Genomic DNA, 26377 nt, shown 5'->3' on the forward strand with positions numbered 1-26377 from the left:
ATTAAATGTCATATTCTTGGAGCTTTGCTGACCATCAGACTGATGTATCACTTGTGCATCTAGTAATAAATAGTCTTATTTTATTTTTATATCATTTTCATAATAAAATTACAAAGTCATGTTCAGCATTTTTTTTCAGACATGTGTTTTACAGCATCATCAGCAATATACACTATATATACGTTTGTACAGCATTCCTGGGCAATTTACAATGGTTTCTAAAGGCAATTTGCCATAAAATGTTAACATATTTTGGTCACTGCTTGCCATTTTAATAGCTATTTGCGTATTTCAGGTAAGTCTATACTGAGGGTGAACACAATGCAATGATTCATGTAGAGAAAAGAAAGTTTGAGGTGGAAATGGAGGTTGTGGGGTGACTGTGTCAGATCAGAATATGAATCATGTCAGAAACAAACAGCTCTGTACCTCAAAAACAGGAAGCCTACCACTCTGGGGATATGAACCAGATCAATAAGTTCTGAGCATACATCTGCCCAGTGCAAAACAGGTCTAAAGGTCTAGAATCATTTTATTGGGTTATTTTGCTGTGGCTTTTTTCATAAAGAAATCATAAAGATGTTGACAACTGTTGCTGGTGACTGGAACGGGTCCTTCCCAGAATCAGGTAGGCTACTGACTGGGTTGGACATAGCCACCTGTTGCACTTTAATTAACCATCACAACATTTATTTTTTGAATATCCAACACAAAGACTGCAGATTACGCAGCTAGTGTGACCTGCTTTGACAAACCATAACAACAATTTCCCAGCAAAACGCAAATGCTGACAAATATTTTTTTTCACTCATCACATTAACATACCGGTAATGACTCATCTGATTGTGGACGCAAATGCTGCGCAGATTTGAAGATCGTGTTAAATTTCTACTTGGACTGATTTATGATAGTAGAGCGTAAATATGAAATGAAGAGACAATGATAACACATTTGGACAAAACTTAGATTGTGACGCGCCTGTTAAACACAAAATGCAATACAACGATTTAACTGCGTGAGACATGAGACACTACATCAATGAGCTATGAACAATGAGCAATACCCAATACGCTAGTATCACCAATATATCGTAGGCTACATCAAAAGCAATGTGAGCTTAAGCTAAAGACCATAGATTCGAAATACCGTTTTGTTCAGAGTTCTTTCTTTACTTTTGTATTATAGTCCTGTCCGGGTCCAGGGGAGGAACTATGTAGCCGTCTCTCAAGATGGAAAGCATTGTGAACAAGCGCTGGAGCGCCAGATGATGAGCGACGTTTCTTTTCATGTTGATTCGAGTAGGAGGAATTTTGACAGAACAGCAACAATAAGTTAAAGTATTGGGGATATGACTTGTTTCTCTCTATAATGCATTTATCTGAAAAACCTCATTTTCATCACGGTGTCAGTTAATCAAGCGTCATCACTTCCCAACTTCATCTAGATACTTGCGATTCAGCTCTGCTTGTTCCCTCTGGTTCTCGTTCCGTGCCATTTCAATCATGTTTCTCAGCAAGTGGAAAGTGAGATCAATTGAGATGGGAGGATCGTCGTTTCTCTTGGACAACTCCAAAAGATCTTCCAGACTGTTTTCCTCCGAGGAGTGACTATCTACTCGCGGCGTCAAACTGCGCGTCAAGTGAGCAAGTCGCTCTGTGGCGAGTGGAGTCGCGATCCTGTCAGCATGAACACGTGAAAAACCTCTTTGCAGACCGGGGTTCTTCTGCAAGTACTGCAGAATTTTTTCTCCGATGAGATAAGACACTGCAGAGTCGCCTGCTTCTAACAACACCTCGTCCAGTTGACTCTTGTACCCGTGGCCGTCAAAAATGCTCAAGGGTCGACAAACATTAGGATGAATGTGGCTGGACAACAGAACCGTAGCAATTAGCAGGACCAAAGGAGTAGGCTTCATAATGAACAGACTGGTTGAGGGTAGCCTGTGAAATGCAAAGACGCATAACCATTAGGCTTATGACACTAGAAAAGGACAGACAGAGATACGTCCTGCCAATGTTCACATAAACAGGACACTTGCGTTGGGATGTATCTTCATGACTCATGAGTAGTCTATGCTACAAAACAACGATTTATAAACTCAATGCTTTTTAAAATACACAGATTAATATAATTTCAAAGACAGTTTCGTTGGAGTTGTGAGACAAAACGCTCAATTAGATTAAATTATCGCATATTGCGCAATGATAAGCTTTTGGATGAAGCATCAGTCTTTTAAAAAGCAGAAAATATATAACTGTTGAATAAAAGTACTAGCACTTAAATACGTACCAAGTTGTCTCCTGTATTTCACAAGTTTCGTCCTCGTTGGTTAAGAGAGGTTTCGTCCGAGACCCGAATCGAAAAGGTCGGCCAAAGAGACTGGACCCGCTAGCACCATGCTGAATGGTTATATACATCCAAGATAGCACCATTGACGTCAGTCCAAGTGCATAAACTGCTTGTAAATTAGGAGACTGTTTGAGACTACAGGGAAGTATTTCAGGGACAATTGACGATGTCCATGGACCCAACGGTAAAAGCCACGGTAGTTTTTCCTAAAATGTAGCGGTCACTTTACTGGTTCCATCCGATGTAATGACTGTGTTGAACGCCTGGAATCGTAGCTCAAGAAACTGCTAGATAGCTCCCAAAGATAAGAGCATGGTCCTCAAGCAAGCATTTTATTGCAGGAACAATTGCTTTACTGTATACGTGGAGGAAAGTTTGATTTGGTCTTAAGCCAAATTAAAAATACATAATACCAGCTGAATATTTTCAAAGCATTGAGAAGAGAAAACAAAATAAGGAATATTCTTTTTTGTAGCGCTGGTTGTCGTGATGCCTTTATGCATGGCTAAGCATTGCAAGGAAGGCAGAAGCGCGCAACAGGGATACTGTATGTGACTGTCTGTCCGGAGAACTGTCCATGGTCCTGAAGTGATTTTACAACATGCGTTGCGTGTTTAGGCTTTTCCCCCCAACTTGGTATTTGGTGAAAACCCATAACATTAACTTTCTCCCGCATTTTTAATACCTTGGCTTTAGACATATTAATACATATTCATTCATTATCATTTAATTGACAATCATGTTTGCTAAGGGTGTTCAAAAATGAAGATGGACTACTTCAGGTCTATGTGTAACTGCTTCGGTGAGATTAGAGTATGTGTCTCTCGCGGCACAAAATAGAGCGAAAACAATAGAAGGCTACAAAGGTGGGCCAGAGCACCTGACGTCATGCATATTTAGGGATGGCGAAAAGGGTGTCGTCAGTAATGTTCAAACACGTGAAATGTATGATGATCTTTGTCCTTGTCCAAGATGCACACTTCACAGACACTTGATATGTTTTATAACATTTATTATAAAATGTATTTAGTCATAATTAATCATTATTACAAATAATAGTTTTAATTAAATGCACATACATTAACAGAGCCACATACACTCATTCAAAATAAAAAAATTAAAGTATGGATACCTCCCTGTGCTCAGGGAGCTATACCATCCTTAAAACTGGCATTACTGGTGCAACCAAAATTATTTCTTCACTTGATAGAGACTTTAGATCACAATAACTGTGTATTTTATGTTCCTTACATAGCAAAAAGAACACGTCTAAGTGTGTATTGACAACTCTTGTGAATTATTTTCATGAAGGTTACAGAGTGAAGGTTAATTACAAAAATAAGCATGATCTTTTCTATGATTGATTAATCCATTAATTAATTCATTAATTAATTAATTAATTAAAAATCAATTGCTCAAATACTAGATTGCCATCTTTGTCTTTGCAGAGATCTGCAGGTGACCACAAAAGCTGTCTACAATGACAGTCTAAAACACATTATTGTCCTGCAAATGAGGTAGCGCCGTTTATGTAACCACCTGTCAGACCTGGTTGGCTTTCCAGGAGAGGTAGGAATTCCAAATCACTGCCACAATCTGAACCACTGCCAATCTGCGAGAGGGTCAGAAGAGGTCAGGTGTCACTGATACACACACACACACACACACACACACACACACACACACACTGTTGCGTGGCTGTGTCACCACTCTGGATTGAGAACACTGTTCAGACATAACATAGCTCCTACGACAAATTAACCAAGAGTCTCAAATAAACACAAGTAGATGAGGTTGTTTAATTAAAAAGGAAAGATGACTAACTGTGATGTAAATGTCATTAGTAAGCCTTTCTTTCTTTGGAGAAGGTGACAAAGAGGGTTAGAAAGCAACCTGAAGGTTATGTTTATGTTTTTTAAGGACACATGGGACATCTGAGCAAAATGAAAAGCCTTTGAGGAAATCTGGAAGAGTTATTCATGTATGTAGCTATGTAACTCAAGTACTTGCCTAACTGTAGAGAACATGAGGTTCTCCAAAGATCATGAGGTTCTCACACTGTAGAGAACAGGAGGTTCTCTAACTGTAGAGAACAGGAGGTTGTCTAACAAGTGCACACATACAGAAAAAAAAAAACTAAACTCTGAATTGCATCGGAGTTACAGCGAGCTGCTAGATTTCTTTAGCGATCTTACATCAGTCAAGGTCTAACATATCATTACCAAATGGCGCATGCATGACACAACTATGCCATTACGCAACTGGTAAGTTGTGCTTACCTGTGGTGCAGTGGTACAAAATAAAAGTTGGCTATCTGGACCGGGGGCCAGAGCTGGTGAAAGGGTAGATGATAGAAAAACAGAACAGATTCTGTTAGACAGCCGTGTTCACACAGCATACACAGTCATTCAATAGCTCATCCAGAATGTACAGTCTCTACTCCAGATCAACTTACATAGTAATTTGCGATCAAGGCATCTCCATAGTCCTTTAGGTAACAAGATAAAGAATCACATCAGACAATCTACAGACACACGTCAATCACAGTTTTGCAGCTTCCTGTGGCTTGGGACTTTTATTGTTTTCAGTCAGAAAAGCTGCAAGCCAGTGAAATTCATAATGCTATACATGTTTGTAATCGCTAACAGGTTACTGAATAGAATGTAAGAAATATAAACAAGAAATACATTTAGACACAACAGCAGTAGTAATAGCAGTCATTGAAAATGTGGAATGGAACTAACATTTTCATTTTATTTCATTCAGAACGGTTATTCAGTGGTGCCGTTGGCTTCACCTCTAGTGGAAACAAATACAAGTCTCACGTTGACCTGCACAACACTCTTGTGCACGAGTACCTGCTGTAAGGTCTACCACTATGGATATGCTCACAAGTTGGCTGTGCCTGCGCTATACTTGGTTTCATTCACACTTTGGCTGTGGCTTAGTAACAACGGACTCCAGTCTTCTGGGATGGAGGCAAACATATGCTGTCAGCGGTGCGTCTGCCAACAGGCTCTCATGTTAACAGCTCTGGGTCATTGGGCAACGTATTCACTCATGCGTTTACCAGCCCTCTTTAAAAAATTACATATACTAAGAAAAATAATAATAAAAAAAAACCTTGCCTGGGACATGTTTCGAAAAGGTCACCATTGCCTATTTTTTTGGTGTATAAAAAGAACTGAGAGCCATATCAGTGAAACTAGACATGCTGTTAAAATGTCCATGGCCTGGGGCTTTGGGCTGGGGCAGGTTAGCGTAACTGAGAGCGAGCGGAATAAAACTCGCCCTACCTGCTGAGAGATCGCCTAGGGATGGGGAGCCGGACACGTCACCACATTGTTTTCAGCATTTTGACGTAAGACCAACAAAAAAAAATATGTCCCCCTTTGGGCAAAGCCTGCCTTAGTTTCATAGCAATGGCAAACAGGAACTTCACTAAGAACCTCAACAGGAATTGCTGGGACACACACACACACACACACACACACAACAAGAGTGAGCGGCGCTTGCGCTTGCTGATTAGGAACCATTCCACTGAGCAGAGCACCATTTTTCTGTCTTCTTCATTAAGCCATGCCAAGCTCCACAATAGCACCAGGCCTATCAAGCGGCACATAACGCGAAGGGTAATGGACAGAGGAGTGATTAGCACTTATATTTGTTTATTTGTCCTGCAGCATAATACCCACTTGACCTTTCTGTTTCATGTCAACTACGGGGAATTACTGAAGGAATAAGACACTTTCAAAGCCGGTCAATCTCCAGTCAACCAGATCTAGTGACACAATGTTGTATAAAAACAATAGTAGTTTATGGATAAAAAAAAAAAAAAAAACTAAACCCCAAAAAACAGTGCTGATATTTGGAGTGGCCCTTAGAAGGGGAAACCTGGTGCCAACAGCGGGGAGGAGCGGAGCGGAGCCTCGTTTCTCTTAGTGTTTTTTAAACAGACTAATTGCTGCTGCTCATGCATCAGACTCCCGTTAAGGACCAGCGTGAGCTGCGGGCTGCCGTGGAGCGGGTCTCTTGAAGCAGTTTCCGTCTGCTAACCACCCTCAACCCCACTCCCGGGATCCGCCGATTGCTCTTTGCCGGCTCCGAAGCGGGTTCCAGCTGGCTCAGAGAACACAGCCCTGGTTATTGCCTTTCACCTCACATTTATTTTACATCACCAGGCCGGATTAATGAGCGCATTCTTCATTTGTTTTCTGTCTTTTCTGACATTTAGGTGATTGACCTTTCAGCCTCATTTTAACTCTGCCACCTACCTTACATAAATAATAGATGACTCCCGTACCAATGTCACTGCTGTAACGAACCCTACCACCCCCCCCAACCTCAAATCCCCCCTACCACCACTGCCCCCCACCCCATTCAGAAGTCCTGTTCTACAAGGCATGAGTCACTGTTCGCTGGTTCAACCCGGCCTACTCCCATGGAAATAGCTTCTAATTACACCGGGCCAAGATGGAGGTCAATGGCTTTTGCTAAAGCACTACGACACCCTACAAATGGGAGAAAAAACAGGCAGCCAGAAAGAAAGGGTGCAAGGGGAATAACACAGACACCTCCGCAACAAAAGCAGCCGTCGCCACGCTTTGTGAGTTGTGGAGATTGGACAGAGGCTCTGTTCCTAATCCTCATTGGTGCATCGGGCGAGAGGCAGGATGTCAACACACACGCGGCTGCATGAACCTGTCAGCTTGTGTAATTTTCTACGAGAGCAGGGTCCACACGTGACTTTTTGGTGTAGACATCATACATAATAATATGAGGGTTCGTTCCCCTTCATTAGCTTGCCGGAGCATTGGAGAGGTGCATTCATGCTAGATGTAACAAATTGGGGGGAATTGTAGAAACTTTGCAAGAAAGTTTATAACATTCCTATTTCTTTTGTATGAATTGCGCAAATGAACTTTCTAATGAATTATTGTCTGTTACTAGTCATTTGCTCCTTACAGCCACATATGATCCATGGACTTCCCGAAAGTTCTGTCAGAGGACCATTTCTACCCTCTGCTTTATAATGGTACAGAAATATGGTGCCCAGTCGTGAGAATGGCCACACTTACCCTCTTGAGCTTGGCCACATTCTGCTCCAGTGTCAGCCCATTCAGAGTGCCAGAGATGCCCAGGAACGCCCCCAGGAAGCATGGGGCGAAACCCACCTGCGGACCAAGAAGAGCCAATCAGGATCGACCGTTCGTTCCCCAACAAACAACTATCTGATCACATCTACGCCGATCATACGCAGATGCTCCTGAATGAAATTCGGACTCTGGTGGATGTGATATTTATATTCCCCTACCCTAGGTCATGGTCTGGGGATTTGACTCTGGACATGCTGCATAGTGTGCATTAACAGCAGAGATTGAAAATGGGATAATTGGACATACAAGGAGCGTGTTCTTACTGGAGTGGACTGGAGTGGAGTGGTGAGAGAGAGAGAGAGAGAGAGAGAGAGAGAGAGAGAGAGAGAGAGAGAGAGAGAGAGAGAGAGAGAGGCACGTGGCTTTTGTGCTTAATCGTGTTGTATATGTTTTTGCGGGTTTATTTTTTTTAAGGTTGCTAGCATAAAACAAACCATAACAAATTCAAAATAAACAGCAGGAACAAATTACACCGAGAACAGAAATATCGTTATTCATGGAAAATTAGTCATGAAAGCATTAGCTATTCCGGACACAGAATATAAAAGCCAACAAACGAAGCACAATCAAAAGAAAAGAGATCGTTAGAGATCGTCCTTAGCTCCATGCATCTTCGGGAGTTGGTTTAAACAAATAACACTGTAATAATATCAGATAAGATGGACAGATACATGCTTCATTGATCCCAAAAGAAATGTAAGGTTTAATTAGTTTAATCAGTTAAAAAATTGCAAATGCTCTTGGTGCTGCAATCATTCGCACCCTCATTTAGTCTTCATTTCACGGTCTTCAGATATACGTGTTAATATACGTCTGGTGACGCCAAGTGAGACGCCAGCACCATGTGTACCTTAACTCAGTGCTATGGATCGACCCAGCTTCTTTAAAGTTAATCATCATGCTGAACGCCCCCCTTGGAAACCTCTGCCGCACACACACACCTTATCACAATCACCTTACCCCGAATCCTGAGGGTAGAGGGTATTGACAAAAACTGGGTCTCTAAAATTAGCCATTGAATCTCATCAAATCTTTTTTTGTGGGGAGATTTGAGGGGGGGGGGTAGCCTGGCTTTGGAACTGAGAGTTGTGTGTTTTAGCTTGCGTGTTGATGTAATCCCCCCACCCCCCCGCCCCCCTCACTGGGGCCACACTTGCTTTCCCTTTTGTCTGTCTGTCTCATCCTGTGCATTCATCACACTCTCATCCCCAATCACGTTTCCTTGTGTGAGTGTTCACACCGGTTCCCCTGTCAGGGCTGGATTACTGCATTAGTGTGTGTGAGAGTGTGTGTGTGTCTGTGTGTAATGTATGTGTGTGTGTGTGTGTGATGGGAGAGGGTGGGGGCAAGGGGGGGACAGAGAGGACAGGCGACTCAGAGGACACCCCCTGCCAACCCCGCACACACACACACTCTCTCTCATACACACTCATACTACATCCTCTCCCTCTCCCTCTCTCATACATACATACATACAAACATACATAAACACACACACACACACACACACACACACACACACACACACTCCACTGTGGGAATTTACAAAGTGGCTGATATGAAACGGGAGAAAAATCTCCTCCATTGCACTGACGAGTGTGTGTGTTACAGCGGTCAACAAGTCCTGTCCACCATGCGGCTTCACTGTGTGTGTGTGTGTGTGTTACAGCTGTCAACTAGTCCTGTCCACCATGCGTCTTCACTGTGTGTGTGTGTGTGTGTGTGTGTTACAGCTGTCAACTAGTCCTGTCCACCATGCGTCTTCACTGTGTGTGTGTGTGTGTGTGTGTGTGTGTTACAGTTGTCAACTAGTCCTGTCCACCATGCGGCTTCACCCACAGCAGTACAGAGGGCCGGCATCCGACACAACATCAGAGACCAGAACACCACTTCTGTGTCACATGCCTGCATTCACTTGGTACTTGCTGTGTGTGTGTGTGTGTGTGTGTGTGTGTGTGTGTGAGAGAGAGAGAGATCTTCACTCACCTGGTCCAATACCATTTTCTTCAGAGCAACGCTTTTGGTCTCTCCCACGACCAGCCTATCCAGGACCCTGTACCAACCTCCTATCACTGGACCCTAAACACACACACACACACACACACACACACACACACACACACACACACACACACAAACACGGAGAGGGGAGGGTGTCAGAATTTACAATAAGTGCCCTCATTTGAAAAGCCTTTATTTCCATCCAATCTGAAAAGAAGCTTTTGGTTTACATCGGTGAACAGTTCTGTGTGTGTGTGTGTGTGTGTGTGTGTGTGTGTGTGTGTGTGTGTAGGTGTTAGGCTCTACATATATGTGTGTGTGTAAGGCTCTACACTTGTTTGTGTGTGTGTGTGTGTGTGTGTGTGTGTGTGTGTGTGTGTGTGTAGGTGTTAGGCTCTACATCTATGTGTGTACACATATTGACATTTCTTTTTTATTAACACTATACAAGATATGACTAAACAATACAGTTACATACATAAAGCTATCGCTCGCTCGCTCACACACACACACACACACACACACACACACACACACACACACACACACACACACACACACACACACACACACACACACACACATATAGCAGAAAGCCATATTCTCTGAGGGGTTTTGTTTTCTCTAGACATCTATGCGGTGAGAACATATAATTCCTTCCTTTTCAATTTCCCCGTTTAGTTGCATAACATAACATAAAAAAAAACACAAAACACAAATCACTTTCTAACACACATAAGGAGATTACTGTCACAATGACACTTCGCCAACAGCAGGATGACAACATGACAAGATGCTGACATGGCTGATCGAGAAAGAACAGCACCTAAAAATAACATGTTTCAAGACCGCGGCATCAAAGAGTTTTAGCTGTCGTGTATCTTTGATGCCAGTGCACAGCTTAACAGATTCTTTGGGCCTAGTAACTGTGTTTGTACATGTCAGCCTTCCTATTTTGGTGTAAATTGTAATTTTTTTCCAACACTGCTATCTCGGCTACTGCTTATTGAAGTCACCAGGCTGCCACTGTCTACTACAAGTGTGTATACATTTGAGTGTGAGTGTGTGTGTGTGTGTGTGTGTGTGTGTGTGTGTGTATGTGCCTCTGCATGTATATGTCTGCACGAGCGTGTGTGTACCCCAGTGTGCGCGGAGCAGATGGGCTATGGGGGCCAGCGCTGAAATGCCAGACAGAAAGTCGGTGGACAAACGCACACTATACACCTGTGGATCCACACACACCCGGGCGTACACACACACTCGTGCAGACATATACATGCATTTGCATGCAGAAGCACACACACACACTCACACTCTCCATCCTGTGGTCCTCTGCTCAACCCTCTCCTACGGAGCAAGAAGACACGTTCCCAGCTCCACTTCCGTACGCATGCCAAGCATGACGTCGCCCCGCTGCGCGAGGCACGGCGAGGCGGCCGTTTGGGTAGTGGAAGCCCTGTCCAACGGGCACACAGGACTCGCTCAGCTTCCCTCGTTATGGAAGTCACATCTCAGGTTAGTTTAGCTTATCCGAGTGCCACGATAATAAAGAGACTGACTGGACAGTTATAGCGTGTTTCTGTCAATGGTGTATCGTAGAAGTCATCCAACACCTGCACCCTCAGGTCTTCAAAAAGCTTGCTCCTCTGCGTCCCCAAAACCAAGCTCCGCACCATGGGCGACCGGGCCTTTTGCTCGGCAGCGCCACGCTTATGGAACAGCCTCCCTGACCACCTAAGGGCAACGCAGACGCTGGACTCCTTTAAAGCTGGACTAAAAACATTTTTATTCAGGAAGGCATTTCTGGCCTTGTGTTAAATCTTATGTTAAAATGTTAAAAAGTTTTCTATTATGCTTTTTATTTTATTGTGTTATTATAGTTAGTTTCTAATATGTTGGCACTCTGAGATTCTTCTGAATGAAGAGTGCATAACAAATAAAATGAATTATTATTATTATTATTAACACACACACAATAATCTTGGTTATGTCCATTCCTGCTCTTAATGTCTTATGGTGTGAAATCTAAGAATGAATACAATACGTTAAGTGTAAATGAGTGCGGTCAATGGATTAAAAAACATTAACTAAATAAATCACACAATTTGTTGTGATTAATTTGCGATTAAGTAGCTTTTTTTCTTAAGGCTGAAGCTTGCAATAGTGGATATTTAAATTTAAAATCATAAAATAATGTAGAATCAACACAAAGGAAGCATATTTAAATTCAAATACTATTGTTTAATAGCATCTTTTAAAACTTTGGAAATCTGTAGTCCACAGGAGAAAATCTCTGTTCAATGTAAACATCAAGGCCATCAAAAATGACTGACAGACTTTTGGGGAGGGAGATACATGCGGGGCAGCGAGCGACTAGGTCAGCTGGTCAGTAGTGAGAATGTGGTATGCAGCCTGCTGGGTTAGCTGTAAGTTGAAGTGCTCAATTAACTTGTCAGCTTGTGAATTCAGCCAAGCTCTGTGTCAGGTGTCCGTTGGATGCCCCCAGATATTTTAACTATAACATATGCACTAACAGAAATAAAAACAAAACCCAGGCAACTGTGTTAATTGCGTTAAGTTTTAAAAATGTGTTAAATATTTCAAATTAGTCGCAAAAAACGTTCATTTTGACAACACTAGGGTTAATTAGTAGACAAGATTCAAGTAGAACCAAGTATTAATATACACTATATATTAAGTAAATAATTATAAGTAAGTATACTAAATGTCTGAAAACTAATATTATATACATCTACGTCCATGTATGTACTACTAAATGAGTATATATGAGTTACTTACCCTGACCTTAAACCTAGCCCTAAACCAGAATCCATCTTGTGACCGCATGTACTAATATGAAAGGTACTTTGTACTAATTACATAGTACCTGCAGTCAGGCAACAAGCAAAGCAACGGGCATGAACTAAAGCTAATTTAATTACTTAATTTTGCTAATTTAATACCACAAGCAAGATCCTAACCGCAAACATGGGTGGGTCAGTGCAATGCTCCTACACGCCACGAGATACCTTTAGTTTATGTGCGACGGCCTTTGCTAATTGCTTTGCTTGTTGCCAGTCAATGAAATTAGGGCCCTTAATAGGAAATCTGGACAAACAATAATTTGCCACACAGCCTGAAACCCATAACAACTGCAGGCAGGCACCTGTGTGCTTGTGAAGGGCAAAAGAGCAGAGAGAGAGAGAAAGGAAAGAAAAGAAAGAAAGAGAGCGAGAGAGAGAGAGCACACTCACTACAAAGAAGAAGCCAATGCTCATCATCTTGGCGGTCCGACGCATGCTGTGATTGGCCAGGCCTCGCCGCTCGATCAGCTGCTGGGAGATGACATCGCCCACCCCCACCAGAGAGCCTGGAAGAGAAGGGGGGAAAGAGAGAGGGAAAGATGGTGAGACGGAGAGAGTGAGGAAGAAAGAGAGAGGAAAAGAGAGAAGGAGACAAACAGAGAATGGAGAGAAAGAAACAGCTAGCATTAGAATAAGAGAGAGAGAGAGAGAGAGACATACAGAAATAAAAAGAGAGGTGGCAGAGGGAGAGAGAGAGAGAGAGAGAAGGACAGAGAGAAGGATGGCAGTCAGGGCATCTGCTTGTCCTCAGTACCTGGCAGGAACACCCCATTCCCCCCACCCCTTGGCCTTGGCACCAGCGACAGCGAGAGGAGGAGAGAGGAGAGCGAGGAAGAGGAGGGGAAGGGAAGGGAGGCGCAGTGAAAGCATCATTCAGACAGCGAGAGGAGGAGAGAGGAGAGCGAGGAAGAGGAGGGTAGGTGAAGTGAAAGCCTCATTCAGACAGCGAGAGGAGGAGAGAGGAGAGCGAGGAAGAGGAGGGTAGGCGCAGTGAGCCTCATTCAGACAGCGAGAGGAGGAGAGGAGAGCGAGGAAGAGGAGGGGAAGGGAGGGGAGGCGCCGTGAAAGCCTCATTCAGACAGCGAGAGGAGGAGAGAGGAGAGCGAGGAAGAGGAGGGTAGGTGAAGTGAAAGCCTCATTCAGACAGCGAGAGGAGAGAGGAGAGCGAGGAAGAGGAGGGTAGGCGCAGTGAGCCTCATTCAGACAGCGAGAGGAGGAGAGAGGAGAGCGAGGAAGAGGAGGGGAAGGGAGGTGCAGTGAAAGCATCATTCAGACAGCGAGAGGAGGAGAGAGGAGAGCGAGGAAGAGGAGGGTAGGTGAAGTGAGAGCCTCATTCAGACAGCGAGAGGAGGAGAGAAGAGAGCGAGAAAGAGGAGGGTAGGTGAAGTGAAAGCCTCATTCAGACAGCGAGAGGAGGAGATAGGAGAGTGAGGAAGAGGAGGGGAGGTGAAGTGAGAGCCTCATTCAGACAGCGAGAGGAGGAGAGAGGAGAGCGAGGAAGAGGAGGGGAAGGGAGGCGCAGTGAAAGCCTCATTCAGCCTCGGCTGCTACCCCATTCACCACAAAGGAAGGGAATGCTGGAGCACCGACTGCTATAGATCCCAGTCCTGCTGGACCACAGACTGCTATAGATCCCAGTCCTGCTGGACCACAGACTGCTATAGATCCCAGTCCTGCTGGAGCACAGACTGCTATAGATCCCAGTCCTGCTGGGCACACAGTCATCCCCACCAAATGACCCGTACTACCATTAACAATGTCAGAGGATGGCCTTCTCTCTCTCTCTCTCTCACTTCACTCTCTGTCTGGCAAGAGACATCAGCTTTGCAGCCAACAATACTTCTCCTATATATACACATACATACATACATACATATGTGTGCAAAGAATATATATATATATATATATATATAAACATAGCTCCTATATCTTCCCCTCTCCTACATTTATGTGAATTTAAATCTTTTCTGAAGAGATGTCCCTGAGCAGAGTGAAAACACAATCTCTGTGGGATGCTCGGCCCTGCCAAAGAGGGGGCTGGTCGATACGACAAACATAAGTACAGAGACGTATCAACATCTACATTTGCATCCCATCTTCTTTTCCTCTTTTGTTTTTGAGGTTGTTGTCGTCGTTAACGCAGTTTGTTTATTAGTCTCTGTCCACCCACGCCGAAGGGCCGACATCGTATCCCTGATGTGCAAGAGCATCAGGAACAATACATCCCCCTACAGCCAAGCCCACATGACAGCATAAAAAAATTGTTATGTTATGAGTCACTGTATAAGATTATCTGAGAGCGCCTTCCTTAAAAAAGGAAGAGCAGATTTGGACCGAAAATATCTTCAAGACTTGTGCCTCCAGAGAGAAATATTCTTGAAATGTTTTTTTTTTTTTTTTTTTTTTTTTTTTAAGAAAAGAAAATACCACCAAAATGTGACCTTTAAATGTCATATCTGAATTACCATTGCGAATTCAGGGGATTCAAATGGATGACTTTCAGAAGTTAAGCTACCCTCCAATTAGGGGCAAGGTAGTACGGCTATCATTATGGCCATCATTAGTGTGAAAAGGTGCTGGTTAGTGCGGGTGAGAATGTCGGGAGGACCCTCTGAGAGAAAGCTGGCCAGGGTGGATTTCCTCTGGGATTACAAATCTGGGAGATGAAGTTGAGGCGTGTGCTGGAGTGACACACCACTGTTGTGTTAGCTTCTGTGTGACTGTGTGTGTTGGGCTGAAGTATCATGTGGAGAACGAGGCAGACATATTCAATCAGGTTCTACTTTCCAAGGAGAATTCGCACAGGGGACCCATTCAGGATGAAACAATTTGAGTGACTGAATGAATTTGATTAGATATTAGCGTCTATTATCCCCCATGTCAGATTTCCCTAACTCAAGCCAAAGTCTTCCAGGTGTTACACATTATAGCAAATGAAACTAGGCAAATCTGGCCAAAAGACAAACAATGGCGATCTTAAGTAGAATTCCTTCTCTCCACCTTGCATGGCAATTCAGTTTCATAAATGTGCATGTCTTTGCATTTAGCACCTCAGCTGCATCACTTATAACACTAGTGCATCAGCTACCATACCCAAAACCCCCTGCTCACAATCTAGTTCAAACTCAGAATTCCTGTGGGATTAAGCCATTGGTTGGATTAGCTACAGTTGTTCATGTAATATGCTTGGCTCTGCAGCCCCACAACTTCATATTACATATTAGACAAACAACAATTCAATAAACAATTACTTTTAGGGAAATTTCACCAAACTGCTTATCGCCCAACCATAAATAGAATGCTGTCATCAAACAGTTTCTCTGCCTTCCCCAACTAATCGGGCCAAACAAGCGAAAGAGTAGCTTTGTTTGTAACACGGAGAACATCATATCCTGCACTCTCCTTTGCCTGATCTCTGGGGAAAGTGTGACTCATCAGCAAGCAAACAGGTCCACCAGGTCATTGTCTTTCAGAGACCTTCCATCCGATGTGCCCGCCTGAAAAAGCACTTTCACTGACGCAGTGTGTTGATGGCCCTCTGCTTGTGTGGGTGTTTGTGTGAAAAGGCGGTAGAGAGAGTATTTGTGTTTGAGTGTGTCCTAGCAAATCAATGAAGGGTCAAATTCACCATCCACAGGGCAGTTGCATGCCCAAACGAACCACTGGAGTAGGAGTAGAAAGTGGAGGACGAACTCTTGTGCATGTGCCGTTAATGATCCTTCCGCAGTCATTCGGTCCCAGCTCACACTCCCATTCATCAGACCAGCTGGGCTGAATGAAGCGGTGTCTCTGCTTAACATGAACGAGCAACTGACTGATGCAGACGCCGCCACAGGAACATCATTGTGACCACTCGCACACACCGGCTCGTGCCAATCAGATAGACCGAGTTGTTCCGTCCTCATCTCCTGGAAATGTCAGGGACCCGCAGCCCCCCGCTCCAAAGTGACTGGCCGTGGTCCAGAGGCCATCGATCGGCCCGCTAATCAAAGTGTTAGAGGAACAACCGGGGTCATGCATTATTAATGCACACATAAACAGGACCTGTGGGCTAGCACCTACGGCGATGTATTGAAAAAAAATCCACAAAAAGATGTGGTGTGTTAAGAGACGCGTGGTGTAATGGTTTTCATAAGACGATAACAAAAAACATGGTCTTCACTGTGCACGGGTTACGTGTGTGTGTGTGTGTGCGCATGACAAGGTTGTTCAATATGCGAGTGCTCCAACCAATACCGCGCACAGAAATAAACAAGACGCTAAATTGGTAGGAGACAACTTTTGGAGGATGTATATAAATCCTTTGACACAGTTGTTCTCAAAACACAAAGACTGCCGCGAACGGAGGCAGACATTAATTTAGCCTGCCTCGCAAGCTGTCATAATATTACAGCCACACAGACAAATAAGCACTCCAGGCAGTTCTCACACTCCTCGAAGCAACTGCGTATGCATTATGCTCCAGATATGAAAATAAGTCTATTTCAAGTTGGACTTAGCTTTCACTTTGGCAAGCTTACATCATCAGTCCTGGAATGTCAGATTAATGCCAACTCACATGCTGCAGACAAAGGCTGCTTGACAAAGGAAGTGACTAATTTAAACACACATATCTGCCAGTGAAGAAACAGTTGTACAGTCATTGCAGTTATACCCTGGACACCCTAGACTGTAAGTTTCCTTACGCTATTGGTTAGGGACCTCACAAGAGAGGCGGCTACCAGCAGGTCCTCTTCAAAACCATCGTCTGAGGAAAAACTGCTGGGATTACAGGTGTCTCAGAGCTCCAAACAAGAACAGTTAGGGGTAGGTACGCTGAGCTGAGCAGATGTCATCTTAGAACAATAGGGCAGGAGGACAGCGGGAGGACGTCAGGCACAAAACGCCTGCGAAGCAATGGATGCCTCTGCGGTTTCACAGGAGAGCGGCGACAGCTGTGCCTCGAGTTAGCGTGCAGAGCGGGATGAGACAAACTTTATCTCACCGATATGAGAGAGAGAGATACAGAGAAAGGGGAGAGAGAGAGACAGAGAGAAACCTCTTGACATGTGGTAAGATACACCTGCTACACTGTTAATGGAACAAACTTACACACTCAGTTCTGGGCCCAACTCAGAGGAGTAATGAAGGGTGGAGGGACGACTGCCGGTGATTATCAACACAGCTAAGAATGACTGGCAGTCCTGTCTCTGGTGGAGAGGAAATTACATACGTTTCCACTTATAGCTGGATACGTCATGTTTTGCAGAATAGCCTTTTATTGTCACCTGCGGTCCGTGTTCGCGGATATAATCAGATATGCGGCATTGAATTACGGCTCACTCTATATGTTTATTTATGTTTATGTCACTTAGCTTGCTGATGTTTTCTGGCTAGCTTACCTTGTGATTGTCAAATTGGTTTGCTCAGGCCTAAAAACCCTTTATTCAGTCAATCACACCATAGCCGGTCTCATAAGAATGCATCATGTCTGTAGTATTCAAAAAAGTAGCTACACCCATATATGGAGCACTATAGCCAACCACTGACCATTCTGGATATTGATGGTTGTAAATAGAAACACTTGTACAGTTAGCTGGACTGATGAGAAACCTTCCTGTTACTCACCTATCAATTATTCAATGGTAAATAGGCTTTCCTCTCAGTCTAGAAAAAAATAAACACCACAACGGAATGTTTGTCTGGGTCAAGGTATAAGTTTTGCTCTCCATCCGTCTGGTCGGCGTGTCGTCATATCCGGAAACACATGTGATGACCCACTCAGCAATCACTCTTGAAAAACACCCATGTTACAAAGGTGATTTAAGATATCTGTCCATGCCCATAGGGGGGGTGTGTGTGTGTGTGTGTGTGTGTGTGTGTGTGTGTGTGTGATGATGCAGATATTAAAATAGCCTATTGGCTAATAAATTAATTGAACAGAGAACTGCAAAGCGTTGCATGGCCCACCTGCAAACAGGTAGCAAGTAGGCACTGGATTAAAGTTATTTACCTTAGACACCCCAAAACGTCCATATTGCATGGACATTCATGGAGAGCTTCAAAGTGATTCCACACAAATATTTAATAACAATATTAAGTGCTTTCCTGTATGATTTTCAATGCCTTGATTGTTGACACTTCATGTTACAGTTTTTCTCAATTGCTAAAACGCTAAAACCCATTGGCTGAACAAAGTTCTCAGTTGCCTGAACTCATGTAGCTAATTGTGGAGTCTGTTGTCAATACCTTAAACTATTTCACATGGTAAAACACAATTTGCAGAACTCACTTAGACTTTTCAGCAAAACTCTAAACACATTCTCAGTCTCAAAACACATTCTGCACTCTAATGCACATGTCATCCATACTGGTAAACACAAGTGGCAACAATCAAATACAAATAGAGAAAACATGTCATTGATTAAACACCACCACTCAAAATTGATTTCACTTGTATCAAATGGTGACACAACCAATATAAGCCAGTTTAGAGAGCAAACAGGTTGTTGAAGGTGGGAAGGAGAAAGTCTGAGAATAGATAGAAGAAACAATGTGAGAGGACGAGGACGAGTGCGTATGCGAGGTGGGCGACGAGGAGGAAGAGGGCAAGAAAGAGGAAGAGGAAGACAAAGAGTGGAAATATCTGATGAAATTAGAGGCTTCTTCCCCCGTTGCCTCAAGAGAGAAAATATTGCTTGTGATGTCGACGAAGTGCTCTGGCCTGACCCAGCATTGATGACATGTTGACTCCTTTGATTTTTGTCCCTTTTACTGTAGTAGGCCTACAGTGCATTGTAGGCTGTATAATGTACAATAAACAAGTTGTATGGCCCTGAACATTGGGCTTTCTATTTGTTACAGTAACAGTACTGACTGCTCAATAGATTTTGACTGGTTGCAGGTTCATATCAACAAAGAACAAGAGTGAGTGTGAGTAGTGAGATGCAGGGTACAGTACTATAGGGGTACAAGGAGGAGAAAGAACCAACAAAAATTAGAGCAAAGCAGAGTAGTAATTTCTGATACATTTTTAGCTACTATGAGAGAACATGTTTTCGTTCATCAAAAGACAATGACGGATAAATATGAAATTTGTTTTGAGATTAAAAATGTACTTCTCCCTGAGAACTATATATTTTGAACAATGTGTTTTCTATTTTTTTGGTGTATTGTTTACTGACTGCTTGAAAGTGTATATCATTTTGATCACTTTGTTTATGATGAGGTTTTGTGTTTACAGTTTCGAGAAAATGGGTGACTGTTTCAAGAAATGTGTTTTAGCAATCGTGAAAAACTGTACGTTGGGGGACACTGTGGCGCAAACAGTAGCCCCGACCATATTCGGGCTTGACGCCCATGGAGGACACAGGTTGGAATCCGGCCCGATGTCATTTCTCCTGTCCACTCCCCACCTCTTCTCCCTCTCATTTCCTGTCCCACTCTTCACTAATCTATCAATTAAAAGGCATAAAAGCCCCAAAAACAAAATCTTAAAAAAAAAATAAAAAAAAACTGTACGTGAATCTAGCTAAAATGTGAAGCAGATATAGCTAGAATGTGAATGATGGTTCTCATTAAAGTGAAACAAAATTTACATGCATAGAAATATTGCCAAATTCATGTTTTAAAATTATGCCACACATTTTTGCTCAACTGTTTGTTTAAGGCTTCCTTTTGGCAAGATATAAATGGACAAACACATACCTGTTCATCCATCCATCCTCATACTTTGGTTCCAATCCTAATACTGTAATTACTAAATAAGTGTTCGTAATTGGAAAGAAATCAATACTTCTGAGTAATGCTTTTCGCCAACATACCTAATAAAGCCCTTAAGATAACACCACAGTTGTTTTCAATCTAACCACACCTGAATGGAAAAGCTAGCATCCCCCGAAAAAAAAAAAAATTATTGTAGCATTTCCCAGTCTGTAAATGAAATATATTTTCTGCTACAGTGGACTGTCTCTGTGGCAAGGGCATTATGCATTGTCAATGGAGTCACTTCCATCATTGAATACATGTCTGACTGATTGTGGTCATTAGTCTTCATTGAAAGGGTTGAAAGAACCCATGTGGGTTTAAGTCAATCCCTGATACATTCCTAATGAAAGACTTTGACATGAAAATCAGATATGTAAAACCAGACAAGGATGAGTCTAACACTATGTTACATTTAGTCTATTAGTAGCTTATTCGGTTAAGTTCTCATAACTTGGTAACACACTGCTGAAATGGCTTTAACATCATTGCCACCTAAATTGGTAGTTTAGGTCATAAGTTTAGTCTTTAAGGCTATGACGACAATACAGAACATATGAGAGCTTAATACTTCGACGGAAGACACACTGTTAAATAGCTGCAATTGTTTTTGGGCAGTTTTTCTTAGGATTTCTAAGTTACAGGGTTTGAAGACTGCAAACCACCTCATTAGGTCACCAACATTAGCGGGATGCTATTGCAAAACACTGAAGATACAGTCACAGCTGACACCCACTCTTTAGGTCCTCTTGGTCAAATGATTAAATTCAAATTGTACCTTCTCAAGAGTTGGTTAATGTGACTGGCTAAAGCTTCAACGGTGGTCGTCTTTTTTTTATTGAATGACCTCATGGTCTGGTACTGAAAAACTAAACAAGTAAATAATACATAAAAAAAAAAAAAAATCAGAACACTGTTTCAACATTTAGAGGGTGGCGACTGTCTCTGGGAAATATCATGGTTTACAAAGGACAACTGTGTCTTAATGACGACGCACAGAAAGGCGAGGTACCCTGTTTTATGCGATCTAACCTTTCCTTGAAATGTCAGGAAAGCTCTTATAAAGGCAGTCAAGTCCAGAATAACAGGCTATGCAGAGACCAAAACCTTTGGCAGGCTTTTTACTGGGTCCTCTTACTAACCCATCTACCTGTCATCATGGTGGGTAGTGTAGCACAAGGTCCAGGTGGAAATGGCGGCATGAGTACACCATACACTTTTCTGGAATAATAAATCCATCTTGGCCTTTAAAGGATCCATTAACTGCCAGTAAAGCGTTTTAGTAGAACAACCTTGAAAGTTGGGCTTAATCGGCTCCAATCTTATAGTACATTAACAAATCCCAGCATGTCCTCCAAAATGCCCTGCCTTCGGAGTGAGAACCTGTAAGAGGGTCGGTGAAAATCAGTCGCAAACTGGAATAAAGGAGGCTGAAACTTTTGTAAAGAAAGATGAAAAGATCCAACGGAGAGAGAGATGGGAACGCACAGCATCGTCATGCCAACTTCCAACAGTCTTGCATGGAACATGCTGCCAAAAGGTAACATGATGATCACCAAACAGCAGTCCACCAAGAATACATGTGGTGCCCCCCCTCCACACACACACACGAAAAGTGCTGATGTCAGTGCAACAGCCTGCAGATCTTGTCCTTGAGGGAGGTGGGGTGGACTCCAGGGACTAATAGCCCTGATTGACGCATCTCTGGCTAAGTGAAATTATCTGTGATAAATTTGGCAGGCTTCCTTCCGCCTTGGCCCTGCACTTCTTCCTCTGAGGCCAAGAGCAAGTGAAGCCACCCCTGAGCACTTCCCTGATGAGTGTGCCACCGCTAGGGTACTGTCCTGGGGGAAGCTGGCAGCTCGGGCAGGAAATCCCTCTGCCGCAGGACCAAGAGATTCACCAACTACGTTCATGAATAAGAATGAATGCATAGGATGGATCTCCATCCATCTACCAATCAATTAATTTATTCTTACATCCCATCCATCCATTCATTCCCTTATTCATCACGCAAATAAAATCAGACCCCGAATTCAAACTCATTTGGAGACAAGCCACTGAAAATAAGGCCGCTGTTCAAAAATGTTGTACAGTTTTACGGCAGAATGCCAACCATTTTGCAAAAATAATAGAGTCCACTTGAAGAAAAGGAAGAAGAAAAAAAAGAGATCTTAAGTAATAGCAAGTTCAATATCCTTCAATAAATAAACTTGCAGAGTCAACATTTTTCTCAGTATCTGGACAAGAATCCAGCATAGGTATTTCCACAATACAATTCAACAATAGAGTAGTAATTAACTGTGGAGCCCTGCATAATGTGTACTGTTGAGAGCACACCTGTATGGTCTCAAAACAATGCAAAAAGGAATTACTGTTGCTGTGCACTGGCTCAGGTGAGCAGACGGGTGTTGTGATTAGCCAAAGTCCTATTAGGCAAACAAATCTTCATAGCCCATAATAAACAAGGAAATGTCAACCTCCACTAAGCCGGATTGAAAATGGGAAAATTGTACCATGTCCACACTGGTGAAACAGAAATCCAGCATGGCACAAAAGAGACTGATGTAACAAGGAGATAAGAGGACATGTTACATAGTTGAGTGGAATAATACAGAAGGGAACATTCAGCATGCATAAAACTATTCAGTTATCATGTCTATCTGGGAAGCAATTCAAGGGTTTAAATGGCAACATCTCTACAGCTGTGAAGAAACACTGAAACTTGGTGCAATTCATACAAATAGACAACTAAGCTTCAATACCCATTGAATGCATTTCTTTGGTTCTAAACCTGGTAAATCCTTCTGGTATTTTACACCATGGCTGGCCTTCCCCCCTAACTGAAGACTTCTGCCGCTGTTCCTTCATGACCCAGCTCCACACACCGGAGAAGGATGATGGGGGGGCGTTTGGTACGGAGGAGGTTCCCCCCAACAAGCAGAAGGCAAACGATGGCCGTCATCTCAGCTTTGCAGCAACCCTGCTCTATGTCTTAAAAACCCATTCACTGGAGAATACGCATCCAAGCGCACATATTTTCTCTCCATTTCAAGTGGCTATATATACGGATGTGGATGTGGATAACAATGGTGGTGAATCACTTCAGTTCACAGAGACAGTAATCTTGATTATGTAAACTCTCGACTATCCCACTGGCCAGCCAAAGGCCACTTTCAGTCCATTCAGACAAATGGCCAGGTGTGTGGCTGGACCATTGCCATAGAGCTACCGGGAGGATCCAAACATCAGATAAACACTGTAAAAATGTTGTCCATAATCACAAACAAACACAAAATGAATAAAAGTGTGTGGGGGGGCAACTTAACTCAGCTTGTGGGTGAACTGGTGACGCTCACTCCTTTTTAGGGCTGAACGATTTGGGAAAATAATCTAATTGCGATTTTTTACCAAAATATTGCGATTGCGACTCGATATGCGATTTTTTTTTTATCCTCTTTTTTTCCCAACAAAACGTAATGAATGATTTAAATATGACCAACACAATATTAGATACATTTAGTGTAAAATATTCTTTCCCACATTTTACATTTTTATTTAACTGCTCATTACAGAAACAAGAACAACAAATCGGTGGCTTTGCCACTGTGCATTTAAGTAATTTAAAAAAAGTAATTTTAAGTATAAAGACTAGGCATGCACTTTTTAAACACTGTGTGCAAAATGTACCATCTTAAAAAAAAAAAAAAAAAAATTATTAATTATTTTTAAAATTTTTTTTTTTTTTTTTGTGACCACGTTTTTTAATCGCGAACGTTGCGGTTAGAAAATCGCGTTCTATCATATCGCGATTAAATCGCAAATGCAATTAATCGTTCAGCCCTACTCCTTTTCATCCAATCATAATTTCGATAGCAGGGGGAGTGGGCTTCTTTCTCACTGCTAAACCCTTCATCATTAAATATAGGGGGTTCGGTAATGAGGCTTCTACCAATGAGAGGGATGCCTTAAGACACATCTAGACAACTGCTGATAGTTTGCACACCCTACCTTTCACTTTTGTTAAAAAGCATTATTCATAACAGTAATAGGAAATGTCAACACATGACAAACTCACTGCTGAATAGATTTGGCCCTTCACAAAACGCTTTGACAGTTTAAGCAGTGCTCACACTACATAGCAAAGAGTGAGAGACATGCAGGGATCCTCCGATTCCACAAAGCAACCAGCCCTGCGCAGTTCTGCTGAATCTGGGGCCGAAGCCTGTATTGGCCCTGGGAGCCTAGTGCGTTACTGCCATCTTGTGTTTGACATTAGGATTAAAGAACACTCGCACAAGACGGACCATTAGCATATCACGGCATAAAGGTAAATAGTACAACAGACATATACGTCCATATTTTTTATGCAAATATGTGGTATAAAGAACCAAGCCCATATAAGATGCCTTCACTGACGTGAGAGACAGTTTTTCACCTCCCCATCTTGACAAAAACAAACATGTATGCAATTTCTCTTCAGTCACAATAATAGTAGGAGTAAATATTTACAGGTTACACCTCCATATAGATGCTGAAGAAGGAATAGAACATAGAGAAGACAAAAACTGCCTGACTCCCAGTGGGCATCTGGGTCTGTAAACACTGCCACTACAAGGTTTCTGAAATTAAATTGACCCAGTGTATACATCCGGGGTTCCCAGTTTTGAAAGCAGATATCTTTTAAAAGATACAGGGATTTCTAAGTTACTGTGTGTGTGGGTGTGTGTGTGTGTGTGTGTGTGTGTGTGTGTGTGTATGTGTGTGTGTGTGTGTGAATGACAGAGAAAAGAGAAAGAGAGGGAGACAGAAAGAAAAAGAGAAAGAGAGAGGGATTCTCAGTTTCAAACTTAAAATGTGTGTGAGAGCGAGTGAGTTAAAGAGAGAGTGGAAAGACATTGCGCTCACCTGCTGTGATAATCTGTACTGTCCATGGATGCTTGGATATCAGACCCTGGTAGGACCTCCAAAGACCTGCCATGGTTCTGTCTGTGCAGTAAAGGCAAACGGGTTTGTTTCATCTCTTAGAGGGGCCATGACATGTTTTTCACAAAATGGAAAGAAAATAAATCCCCACTGGATTTTGAATGACATAAAATAAATGTTTCATTGAAGTTGAAAAAGTGGTAAAAGTTTTAAGAAATGTTGAAATATATTTGAAGTAATTGTGAACGACTATAATAAAAATTATTGTTGTCTTTACATCACATGTTTTGGTATCAATAGTTGGGCTCTGGCTCTAACCCTATTCAAAAGAGAAGAGATGCATAAACCACCTGATAAAACAAAATGTTAAAAACCGAAAAACTGACCAATGCTAAGCAAGCCTATTCCAGTCTTGCCTATAAATGTCGAAATTTCTGAGAAGTTGGTCCCCTGTTTAGGAAGCTAAGTAAAAACACGTGCTAGAAGTGCGCCCTGACGTTAAGTTACGTCTTGAAATCAAGCCAAGTCCACCGTTAACCAATTAGACCAAGCAAGCTCATAAAATTTCCTCGTCAGACTCTTCAGTATATTCGACTATGAAATCCCCGGTGACTCAAAAATATAGCCAATGTTATATTGTAGACAACTAAAACATACACCCCCCCCCCTGCCCCGGCTTTTGTGATCAAAGTCCATCTCTCTTGATTAAAATGTTGGACTTTCGGCACATTTCTTCATTAACCAGTCTTAACGTTGTCATTGCTCAATCACTTTAGCGAGGCTACATCAAAACAACCAACATATCGCCTGTCACATGTCACGTTTTAAGCTGCCAAATTTGCATCTATGAATCCCTAGCTACCTAACGTTAGCTAGTCATAGCATCATAAAGTCTGCTTCATTCACTTAAAAATAAGACCAATACTCCGCAAACCGGGCACGTAGTCCTTGACGAACTAACTAATTGTACCGTTGACTGTTCATTTGTCTTAATGACGCAAGTTGTAAAATTTAAATGGGGAGATATTAATATAAAATGTTAAAGTTACATGCCTGTGCGGTCAGGTCCACAAGCAGTTGTCAAGCAGCTCCTGGCGACGTCACTTCCACAATAAAGACAATCTTCATGAAACGGACTTCGTCGCCCTCTACTGGGGAAAAAACCCCACACCATACCACTTAATTCAAGTGTATTCTTTAGAAGTGCCTCTGCGACCTATTCAGGCCTGTCCCGATGGACAAAACAAAACCTTTCTTTGAACTATCCGCCATCTTCGCATGATGGTACCAATCCCGTCTCCTACATATCTTGGACAAGTAAATATGGGAAGGCACCAC

General features: G+C 42.6%; 2 protein-coding genes across 3 annotated transcripts; both read right to left on the reverse strand.

Moving 5' to 3' along the window:
- Positions 1–60: 60 nt before the first annotated feature.
- Positions 61–2891, reverse strand: uts1 (urotensin 1). Its single transcript, XM_031581989.2, has 2 exons — positions 2290–2891; positions 61–1940 (listed from the first exon to the last, which is right to left on the reverse strand). Exons 1-2 carry the CDS (start codon positions 2430–2432, stop codon positions 1424–1426), a joined length of 660 nt encoding a protein of 219 aa, XP_031437849.1. The 5' UTR covers positions 2433–2891; the 3' UTR covers positions 61–1423.
- Positions 2892–3344: 453 nt separating this feature from the next.
- On the reverse strand, positions 3345–26198 carry mpv17 (mitochondrial inner membrane protein MPV17). Of its 2 annotated transcripts, none has more exons than XM_031581988.1 (8): positions 26093–26198; positions 25022–25102; positions 12761–12876; positions 9492–9584; positions 7428–7523; positions 4805–4837; positions 4629–4681; positions 3345–3961 (listed from the first exon to the last, which is right to left on the reverse strand). In XM_031581988.1, exons 2-8 carry the CDS (start codon positions 25092–25094, stop codon positions 3892–3894), a joined length of 534 nt encoding a protein of 177 aa, XP_031437848.1. In that variant the 5' UTR covers positions 25095–25102; positions 26093–26198; the 3' UTR covers positions 3345–3891. The 2 variants fall into 2 exon arrangements, with proteins under 2 accessions (XP_031437848.1, XP_012674739.2); XM_012819285.3 differs by lacking the exon at positions 26093–26198 and adding an exon at positions 25426–25615.
- Between the last annotated feature and the right edge of the window lie 179 nt (positions 26199–26377).

The sequence above is a fragment of the Clupea harengus genome, chromosome 15 (genome assembly GCF_900700415.2).
Source record: "Clupea harengus chromosome 15, Ch_v2.0.2, whole genome shotgun sequence".
Lineage (NCBI taxonomy): Eukaryota > Metazoa > Chordata > Actinopteri > Clupeiformes > Clupeidae > Clupea > Clupea harengus.